This window comes from Lutra lutra, chromosome 17, assembly GCF_902655055.1.
Source record: "Lutra lutra chromosome 17, mLutLut1.2, whole genome shotgun sequence".
NCBI lineage: Eukaryota > Metazoa > Chordata > Mammalia > Carnivora > Mustelidae > Lutra > Lutra lutra.
Genome location: NC_062294.1, coordinates 59,502,798 through 59,513,315, shown reverse-complemented (window position 1 = coordinate 59,513,315; position 10,518 = coordinate 59,502,798). Strand labels below are relative to the sequence as shown.

Below are 10,518 nucleotides of genomic sequence, written 5' to 3'. Positions count from 1 at the left end.
TCATGACCTGAGCCGAAGGAAGAGGCTTTAACCCACTGAGCCACCCAGGTGCCCCGACATTCTCTTTTTGATTCTGCCTTTTCCTAGACTTGTGAAGCCTTTTGCGAAAAGGTCTCTAAGGTGACAACCGTGTTTCAGCCTCACCTGACAGGAAAGGACACCTAAGATCCGGAACTCCAGGGTGTGACAGACCGCCTCTGAGACCGCCTGAAGCCTGAGAGCCACCCCACCCGGAAGAGCATAGCGCCTGAAGACGCAGCGAGGAGCCAATGAGGGCCTCGAACACGGCATTTCTAGGCGTGCGCATCCGCTGCGGGCGGGACTTCCGGCCTCATCCCCGCCCGAGGGGTTGTAGCTCCAGGTTAGATCGGTTTATCTCAGGTACCGCAGCGCGGGTCAGCATCGTGGTAACTGACGCTGAAGACGCGAGCAGCGGCGCTGTCCTCGCCGCACACAGTTGAGCCCGGGTGTCCGCTCCCCTCCGGCCCGCTGCCGACCCTCCGAGTCCGATGGCGGCGGCCGAGCCCAAGGACCCTTCTGAGGTAAACGCTCGTCCCCCGGGCCCTCCCCGCCGGCCCCCACCCAGACCCCGAAGGCCCGAGCGCGGGGCGCCTGCTCCCGGCCCTGCGGCCCTGCGGCCCAGGCCCGGCCCGGCCCAGGCCGGGACAGGGACAGGGAGGCGCCGGTGGGCGGGGGCCCGTGTGGGAGCGCCGGCCAGCTGCGTGCGGGCGCAGGCTCGGGCTGAGGAGCCGCCGGGGCGGGGGCTGCAGGGGGCCCGCGCCACCAACGGGGGACGGCGCGGCTGCATTGGTTCTGTCCGGAGCAGGGTGCGGCGCGGCGGGTGAGGTCGGCGCGGTCGCTGCCTGCCGAGGCCGTGTCCGCTGGCGGTGAGGGGAGGTGTTCTAACCCGGGTGTCAGGGGGCTTTCTCGGGCCGCGGAGAGGCGCCGCGGCCGGGGATGAGCGCGCAGGCAGGGCGCGCAGCAGGAGGGACTCGCGGTGGTCGCTGTTAGTGGCCCGGACCGTCACCGTGTCCGCCCTGGATGTTGGAGAACCTCGGAGAAGGGCTGAGGCGAATTGTGGGTGTCGCAGGGGAGAGGAGAACGGGGGGAGTGAGGGGAACCCCGGGGCTTTTGGTCGGTGACGCTTGAAGAGAAAACTGCAGACACTTTACCCGCAGAGATGTTTTTCCTGTGGGAGCGACAGGGAACAGAGTTTGGGACCGAAGAATCCGAGTCAAAGCCGTAGCCAGTGTGGAGAAGAGAGAGGTCGTCTTTTTTTGTTTGTTTTTTTCTTTTTAAAGGAAAAAAGTGAAAGCTGTTATGAATTCCAAGCCCAGGAGACTAAACTAGAAGGTCGAAGTATGGTGGCTTCTCATTGGCTGAGCTCTTGGGTGGGACGATCATGAAAAGGCTGTCTTTTGGGGGGGGGGGGTTGTAATGAAGTAGTATCTCCAAATAAGTTCAAGTCCATCGCTTTCTGTTGGGCCCGCAGCTGATAGCACCCACTGTGGTAGTGTCTGAGAGCTGCCCCCAGTGCAACCTCGCGACCCCAATTTAGGGAGGTTTCCCCTCATTAATATTCATAGTTCTAGCAGCTGAAGGGAGGGAAAGTCCCATCAACCTGATGGAAGTTAACAGTAAGTTGCTTATCTTTGGGGGGTGTCCGAACGTGTTTCCACAGTGTTAGGCGACTTAGGTGTTTCAGAAAATGGTAAGCGATGGCATCAAGTGGGCAGCTGGACAGGAAATTTTGGGAAACTGGGGGAAAGATTCATGGTGGAGAGTTTGAAAAGTGATGGCTGCTGCGTGGACCAGGGTGGAGACTTGGATCACCTTTGGGAAGAGAATGCAGAGTGTCATGGCAATGCTCCTAGTAGGTCAGAGGGACCTAGTAAAGTGTGCTGAAGAGTGGTTTTCCTGCTCAACACGTGGTCGGGGTTGCTGGGCATTGTGAACACAGGTGAAGGAGAGAGGCAGTGATCTGGCAGATACATGGACAAGCCTTCCGTGGGATGATGGGACAAGTGATAGCTGAGGACATGGGGGTTGTTTGTTTGTTTAAGTAGGCTCCATTCCCAGTGTGGAGCCCCACACGAGTCTTGAACTCAGGACTATGAGATGGAGATCTGTGTTGAGATGAAGAGTTAGATGCTGAACCCAGTTAGCCACCCAGGCGGCCAGTCCTGCGAGTATTTGAGAGGCTGGAGCTGCTCTCTCTTCAGTGTTCTAGGACTTCACCAGAATTTTGTGGTCAGCTTTTATGGCATCCGGAGTGTTTCAGAGTCTTCGTGCCAGAAAAGATCTGGGGCAAATGTCATTTTTGCTTTTCTGTGCCTGGCAGAGAGGTCCTTAGGGCTGGGGTTTTCAGAAAGGTCCAATAGTGGATGTTTGGTTCCCAACTGTGGAGGGCCAGCATGGGTAGTAGGGGAGTAGAAGACGGTGTAGGAGGATCCTAGGTTGACAGTGATTGTGAGTGTCGTACTGCAGTGAGGATTAGAGGCAGGTGAGGAGGCTTCTCAGCAGCATTTGAGGCTTTCCCTCAGTTGGGATCCATGGGCGTTTTGGGGTGGTAGCGAAACCTGTTTGAGTTTGTCACACATCCTTTGGTTGTCAAGTGACAAGGACAAGTGTGAGTCAAGGGAGAATCCTTTGGAAGGTGTGGGCTTTCATGTGTGGGGTCTGAAGACATGAGAGAGGTACAGTCTACAGAATCATGTAGACCTGGAGAGGAAGTGTGAGCTAAGGGCCTCAGGGCCCGGGTATTGAAGACTTCCTGGCAGAGCAGGGCCTGTAATTGGCTGTCTTGAGGGCATACCCTGGGAGACTCCATGGGAATATCCTGGCAGGAGGATGGGACTTGCAGGCCAAACCCGGAGCTTAGATAGCTTCCATGTGTCCCTTGCGTGTTATTGCTGAGCACTGAACAGTGATTGGTGGGAAAGTGAGAGGAGAGCAGCATTAGAGGCACCAGGACCTGGTGTTTATCTGAGGAGGGGAACTGGGCTGGCAGGAGAGACGGGTGGGTGCGTGGGTTGGCTGGTGGGTTCTCAGAGAGAGAATGCTTAGGTTCCATGTTTTCCTTTCATGGTAGTGTGGTGTGACCTTTGAGGACGTGGCCGTGTACTTCTCCTGGAAGGAGTGGAGGCTTCTTGATGAGGCTCAGAGACGGCTGTACCACCATGTGATGCTGGAGAACTTTGCACTTGTATCGTCACTGGGTAAGGCCCTCAGCGTCCCCTTGACCTGCCCTGGACTCTATCCTGCGGACTCCCCTCCTCCATTCTCCAGGGGAGGGTTTGTCCTTCTCTGGTGTGGACTGTGTTCACTGCGTGCTTCCCCAGCTTTCTGGGCCGTTGCTTTTGTTGCTGGCCCTGAGTTGTTGGTGTGCCCTTCTGTCCGCCCGCAGCCCCAGTACCCGCTGCGCTGAGCCCTGATCGGGTAAGATCGCAGGTCAGTGGTCCTGCATTGAGGCTGATGGAATGCACCTTGCTTGCCCTCTCCCTGGCTGGGACCCTGTATCTAGGTCCATGACTCATCGATGGCCTAGGTTTTGACCCCTCCCTTAGGTGACATTTCCCTGTGCCTGCCTGTGTCTGAAATTGGAGGCATTGGTATGCATATTGCTGTAGTGGAGCGTGGGCCGTTTCTCAAGAACGTCCTGTGTGGATCTTTCTATAGTGTTTACATCTGTTCTTCTCCCTGGCCTCCTCCATTCATGTTTGTGAGGTATGATGGACAAATCAAATTCTGTGACTGAGAGTGTTACATAGTGGTTTCATGTAGTTCAGCATTATCAAGTTCTTACCAAAATGAAGTGAATCAATATAGCCATCACTTGCCATCGATACTTTTCTTGTTGTGCTGGTGAGAAATCGGAAGATCTACCCTCTGAGCAAGTTTCAGCTCTACAGTGCAGTATTAACTGTAGTCAGCCTGCCCTATGTTAGTTCCTCAGAAGTGAATTCTTTTGTCATTGAGAGTGTGTCTCCCTGACCATCCTCTGCCCTCCTTCTCACTTGCATACCTGCTCTCTCAGATCTCTTTCCCAAATAAATGGGTCCTTTTCTTTTTTTAAAAGAATAGAGGGTATCTCTGTAAATAATGCTATACAGTATTGTCTTTTTTGCATAATGATTTCACATGGCATGATGTTTTCCAATTTGAGTCCGTTGGCACTGTGTGCTCATGTTGTGGCAGGTGAGTCTGTTGGCTTTTTTATATGTGAGATTTCCTACATGCGTGTGTTTAGTAAACGTTCTTTTTCCCCCCTTTTTAGATTTATTTATTTGTTTGTTTGTTTGTTAGAGAAGGAGAGAGAGAGCATATGCACAGAAGGAGGGGAAGTAACAGGCAGAGGGAGAAGCAGGCTCCGCGCTGAGCAAAGAGCTCAGTGTGGGACTGGACTCCAGGACCCTGGAGTCATGACCTGAGCCAAAGGCAGAGGCTTAACCTACTGAGCCACTCAGTCGTCTCTTGTTTCCAAAATGTTGTTTGTCACCTTACTATTTTGCTTAGTAATTTTACATTTTTTTGGTGATCTCTACACCCCCTGTGGGGCTAGAACTCACCACTCCGTGATCAGGAGTCGCATGCTCTACCTACTGAGCCTGGCATTCCCCCCTAATGTGCGTTGTCACTTTAAGCCTTGACACACACTGAAAGATGTGGCTGTTGCGGCTGTTGTGAATGGTCCTGCAGTGGATATGGACATGCAGGTAGTTTGTGCAGACAGTGGTTTTTGTTGCCTTGGGATACACACATAGCTAGAAATGGCGTTGGTGGGGCATAGGGTAGTTCAATTTTTCACATTTCTGTGTGTTCTCGCTTGTGTTCCATCGTGACTTCCCTAATTGACATGGCCAGCAGCAGCGTCCAGGGGGTTCGCTTTTCTCCACGTCCTCATCAGCCCGTCTTGGCTTTTTGGTGATCGCCATTGTGAGAACTACGAGGTGATACGTTGCGGTGTTGGTTTTCATTTCTCTGACGGTTAGTGAGTGTGAGCGCGCATTGGGCACCCAAACGTCTCCTCTTCACTCTTTGGTGTGCTTCTTCGGCTCTGCTGCAACTTTTCAGTTTGGCGCAGCGGTGCTCTTGCTTTCGTGACCTATGCTTTGGGTGTCCTGTTCAAAAAATCCTTGCCAGGGCTAAGGTTAAAGAGGCTTTTCCCTCTGTTTTTGCCGGGAGCTTTAGGGTTTCCGGTCATGGGCTTCAGTCTTGCCTCAACTGCCTGCGCGTTTCTAGGAACTGTGGGTGGGGATCCACTCCTACTCTGCATTTGGGGAGTCAGGTTTCGCATCAGTGCGAGAGAGGGTATTTTTTCCCCAGTGTAGATTCTTGGCATAATAGCGAAAGAGTAGTTTACTGTGTATGTGTGGCCGTCCTTATGGGCTATTCCTTCCTCCATTGCGTTGTTCGGTTTTTATGCCTTTACCAGATTGTTTAGCATCGTCTAGCTTTGCGGTCCAGTTTGAAATCAGAAATGTGCCGCCTAAAGATTGGATCTTCTTTCTGAAGATTGCTTGGGCTTTAGGCTTTGGTTGACTTGGTGGCAGATGTCCCAGTGTCCCCTGTGGAGCAGGAAGCTGGAGGCTCTGCTGAGCAGGGACCGCAGTCGCACCTACCCTGGGGCAGGTGGAGACAGCCCAGGCCTTATTGCCCACCCATCCCCACATGTCTCTGCTGATACAATCTGCAGGGATTTTTCTGTGTGCTTGTGCCCTCTTTGACGCTCCCCTGTGTACCGGTCCGTCTTAATTGGACTGTTGAGCCCGCCGAGGCTCATGTCTTTCATATTGCGTTGATTTTTCTTGGGGCTAAGGATGGTATCTCTCCTTCTACCTTCCTGCTGATAACAGTCCCAGAGGACATTTTTCTGCGTCCATTCTCTCCTGAGTAGCTCTAGTACAGTGCTGGCAGTGCACTTGGCCTGTTTTCCATCAGTTTGTCTGTCTTCCTGGTGCGCTCTAGTTGTTCAGCTAGGGCTTCCAGGAGGAGTGCCTTGTGTATCAAAGCATGGACATGCCCCAGACGTGAGCAGATGGGCTTAGAGGGAGCCTGTTCCTCATGAATGGCCGCTGGCAGTGGTGGGATGTCAGGCCTGTGTTTGTGTGTGATCGTACTGGGCACCATTCTTTGCTCAGCCAGAGTTCAGAACCATTGCCGATGACCACCCCCCACCCCCCGTTTCTGTCTTTCCTTCCTCGCCATTGACCTTTTTTTGTCAAGTGGATTCTACTCCTTTGGTAATTCCGTTTACTCTGGTACAGGGATAATCCCTCCATCTCGGGCACCCAGTCTCACCCATTTCTGTCACTGCTCTTTCTGTGTATCTCAGCATTCACCCCCAGGTGTTTTGAAATGAGATAGTCACGTGTCTTTAAACAGCCCTTGACAGTAGTCCATTTCGTGCGATTGGCTTGTGCTCAGCCCTCCACTCAGCCAGAGGCCAGTAGCAGCAACCGTGGTACACAAACCTTTGCGCAGAATATAAGCTGTAGACCTTGGCTCTCTTCCTTGTCCTGCCCTAGTTTTCTGTCCTTCTAGCGTGCTCTCCCTAGTACATTGACGGCTTGTGCCCAGAAATGCCCAGTGGCCTGTCCTATAGTTGAGTTTCTTCTCTTGTGTGTGGAAAAGCATGCTATACCATCCTGCCTAGATGAGTCGGGTGTGTGTGTGTGATGGGCTCACCCCCTCGCTACAGCCAGCACGTATTTCACCAGCATTTCTCTGCCTTCAGGTTGCTGCTGTGGAGCAGAGGATGAGGAGGCCCCCTTTGCACAGAGCGCTTCTGTAGGCGTGTCCCAGACCGGGACGCCCAGGGCCTCTCTGTCTTCCCGGAAGACCCACCCCTGTGAGATGTGTGGTCCCGTCTTGAGAGACATTTTCCACTTGGCTGAGCTCCAGGGGAAAGAAAACGGCCAGAAACGGTTGAGGTGTGGGGCCTGCGGGAAACGATTTTCTTTCAGTGTGAAGTTGGAGCAGCAGCAGGAGCAGCCCGCGGGAGCAAAACCATTCAGAAGCCGTGTGGACAGGGCCTCTGCTGTCAAGAGCTGGGGATCCGGTGGTTCGGGAAAGCCCTTTACCTGTGGAGAGGTGGAGAAGGACTTGCTGTCTGGCTCGGGGCATCTTGGGCAAGAGGCCACTCGTACTGGGGAGAAGCCACACACGATCCCCCGGTGCAGGGCAACGTTACGACACGGAAGCAGTCATGGCACTTGGGGCGGATGCAAGAACACCTTTGTTCCCAAACACACAGATACTCGGGACCAGGGTGTCCACCTTGGTAGAGAGTCCTTTGTGTGCAGTGAATGTGGGAAAACTTTCAGGTACAAATCCTTATTTGCCATACACCAGAGATACCATACTGGAGCACGACATCATGAGTTTGGTCCATGTGGGAAATCCCTTGGGCAACAACCAACCCTGAATCAACATGGGAAGACTCAGGGTGGATCCAGGCAGTACACGTGCAGCAAATGTGGGAAATCCTTAGGTGGTAAATATGTCCCCCTTAATGTCCAGAAATTGCCCAGTGGAGGGAAAAATTATGTTTGTAGCGGGTGTACGAAATCTGTCAGTAGTAGCTCAGTGTTGAATACTCATAGTGTCCAGTCTGGAGATAGGTTTTATAAGTGTCGCGTTTGTGCAAAATCTTTTCCGTCTGTGTCTGCTCTCTGTTATCATCAGAGAACTCACGCAGTGAAAAGACAGTATGAATGCAGTGATTGTGGGAAATCTGTTACCAGTAGGTCTGCCCTCCGTTCTCACCAGAGGGTTCACACTGAAAGAAAGCCTTATAAATCCAATGAATCTGGGAAATCTTTTGCTGGTAGTTCTGCCGTACATTATCACCAGAAAAATCAAAGTGGAGTTAGGCCTTATGAGTGCAGTGAATGTGGGAAATTTTTTGCTGGTAGTCTTGTTTTACGTTACCACCAGAGAGTTCACACTGGTGAAAGGCCTTATGAGTGCAGTGAATGTGGCAAATCATTTATGCGAAAAACTAGCCTCAATGTACACATAAAGGTTCACTCAGGTGCAAGGCCTTATGAGTGTAATGAATGTGGGAAGTCTTTTACTGCTAGGTATTCCCTCCATTTTCACCAGCGTGTTCACACCAGGAAAAAGCCTTATCAGTGCCTTGAATGTGGGAGATCTTGTACTAGTAGTTCAGCTCTCCGTAGTCACCAGAGAGTTCACACAGGAGAAAGGCCTTATGAGTGCCGTGAATGTGGGAAGTCTTTTACTGGTAATTCGGCCTTCCGCTATCACCAGAGACTTCACAGCGGAGAACGGCCTTATGAGTGCTGTGAATGTGGGAAATCTTACACTACTAGTGCTGCCCTCCGTTATCACCAGAGTGTTCACACTGGAGAAAAGCCTTATGAGTGCCATGAATGTGGGAAATCTTTCACCAGTAGTTCCTCCCTTCGTTATCACCAGAGATTTCATACTGGAAAAAAGCCTTATAATTGCAGTGAATGTGGGAAATCTTTTGTCACTAGTAAACAGCACCGTACTCACCAGATAGTTCATAGTAGAGAGAGACCTTATGAATGCCCTGAATGTAGCAAATGCTTTCCCCGAAAAGATACCCTCAATGTACACAAAAAGCTTCACTCAGGTGAACGGCCTTATGAGTGTACTGAATGTGGGAAATCATTTACTGCTAGTTCTGCCCTCCGTTACCACCAGAGGCTTCACACTGGGGAAAGGCCTTATGAGTGTAATGAATGTGGGAAATTATTTACTGTTAGTTCTGCCCTCCGTTCGCACCAGAGACTTCACACAGGGGAAAGACCCTATCAGTGCAATGAATGTGGGAAATCCTGTACTACTAGTTCTGCCCTCCGTCGACACAAGAGAGTTCACACTGGAGAACGGCCTTACAAGTGCCATGAATGTGGGAAATCATTTACTGCCAGTTCTACCCTCCGTTATCACAAGAGAGTTCATACTGGAGAACGGCCATATGAGTGTAATGAATGTGGGAAATCATTTACCGTTAGTTATGCTCTCCGTTCACACCAGAGTGTTCACACTGGAGAAAAGCCTTACCAGTGCAATGAATGTGGGAAATCTTTTATTAGTCTTAGTGGTTTTAGATATCATTACAGACTTCATGCTGCAGGAAGGATCTAAAACAGCACAGAAGGTGAAACTTAGTGGCATTTAGGCTGGAGGACAGCCTCTGAGGTGGCCACCTACCTGAATTGAACGTGGTTCCCCGAATGTCCCCAGTTGAGTGACTTCCCATACAATCCAGTCATTTTCAGAAAAACTAGGAACCTGCGTAGGGCTTTCTGATGTGTGTACAGTCGCCGCAAGATGGAAGTCACTGGCAGTGTCTGTGGCAGTGTTTGGCACCTGGCAGTTCACGGTGTGCGTAAGTCACCACCCCAACATAGTAAATAACGCCGAGCTGTCCAATTATCGACTGCTCATCCAAATTCTGGGTACCTGGAACCCCTCGTTCCGTTCCCAGTTAGGGAATGGGTGTGACCAGTGTTGATCCACAGTGGGCGATGTGAGTTCTGGGTGGTGACTCGCACAGGAAGGCGAAGTCCCACGGGGGTGTTGCTGGTCTCCTGATGCTTTGGTGACTATTTGCAGCTTCCAGGTCACCACACGGGAATTGAATTGTGTGCTCCGTGTTGCTCTGATTAATGTATCAGTAAGTGCCATGTTTGTTTAATTACCTTTGATCTTAGACATTGTGTGCCCTCGGAAGGGTGGTTTGAAAGCAGCATCGGGCTCTCCCACATGAAGGAATGAACAGATCACATTTGATCCCATACTTGCTGTGTCTCTGAGAGGAACATTGCAAATGTATCCGTAATATTGACGTGTATATACATATGTACATACTCTAGCCTGTGTGTTAATTTGCTTTATAACCCAAGACCTTTGTGATGGGCTGACTTGTATACCCAAATCGATATTTTGCAGTATGACCCCCAATACCTCACAAGGTGAGGATAGTTAGATATAGCATCTTCAAAGACATCATGTCATGAGGTTGAAATGGGTTATTAGGATGGACTCATGCGGTATGGCTGGCGCCGTGAGAAGAGAGGAGGAATCCGGCACCCAGGGATGACCATGGGCGGACACGGAATCCCCATCTGCAAGCCAAGGAGAGAGGCCTCAGAAGAAAGTAACCCAGCTGACACCTTATGTTCAATTTCGAGACTCCAGATTGGGGTGAAATAAATTTCTGTTGTCTGGTCACCCAGAGTGCGGTGGTGTGTTACATCAGTTCTAGCTAGTACAGCCTGCTCGGATCCACATTTGGGTTTTGTGGTCTGGGTGCCAGGAAGCTTTGTGTGCCCAGGGGTCACCGTGAAGAGGGAGCACTTGAGACCTTCTCCAGTGCTTGTGGAAACAAGAATATTTTGCTTGTCCACAGCTGATAGGCCAGGCTGCCGGGCACTGTTGAGTGGAATCTCTACCCACATCCTTCACAGGAGCCTTGTGACCGGCTGTGCAGTTTCCAGTTGGAACCCCCACAGGGGCAGG

At 51.5% G+C, this 10,518-nt stretch overlaps 1 protein-coding gene across 3 annotated transcripts; it reads left to right on the top strand.

The window, feature by feature from the left end:
* The first annotated feature begins 351 nt into the window (after window positions 1–351).
* LOC125089003 (oocyte zinc finger protein XlCOF6-like) lies at window positions 352–10,234 on the top strand. 3 transcript variants are annotated; one of them, XM_047710718.1, is made up of 4 exons: window positions 353–542; window positions 3,092–3,218; window positions 6,737–8,909; window positions 9,078–10,234. In XM_047710718.1, the coding sequence occupies exons 1-4, from the start codon at window positions 510–512 to the stop codon at window positions 9,139–9,141; spliced, it is 2,397 nt and encodes a 798-aa protein (XP_047566674.1). In that variant the 5' UTR covers window positions 353–509; the 3' UTR covers window positions 9,142–10,234. The 3 variants fall into 3 exon arrangements, with proteins under 3 accessions (XP_047566675.1, XP_047566674.1, XP_047566673.1); XM_047710719.1 differs by lacking the exons at window positions 6,737–8,909; window positions 9,078–10,234 and adding an exon at window positions 3,407–4,251 and having other exon boundaries at window positions 352–542; XM_047710717.1 differs by having other exon boundaries at window positions 354–542; window positions 6,737–10,234.
* The last annotated feature ends 284 nt before the right edge of the window (window positions 10,235–10,518 follow it).

Bases quoted from the DNA above. Each gene is read 5' to 3' on its own strand.
- LOC125089003 (XM_047710717.1), top strand. From the start codon at position 510: ATGGCGGCGGCCGAGCCCAAGGACCCTTCTGAG. The intron at 543-3,091 runs GTAAACGCTCGT...CTTTCATGGTAG, and splicing joins AGCCCAAGGACCCTTCTGAG to TGTGGTGTGACCTTTGAGGA. The intron at 3,219-6,736 runs GTAAGGCCCTCA...CTCTGCCTTCAG, and splicing joins TGCACTTGTATCGTCACTGG to GTTGCTGCTGTGGAGCAGAG.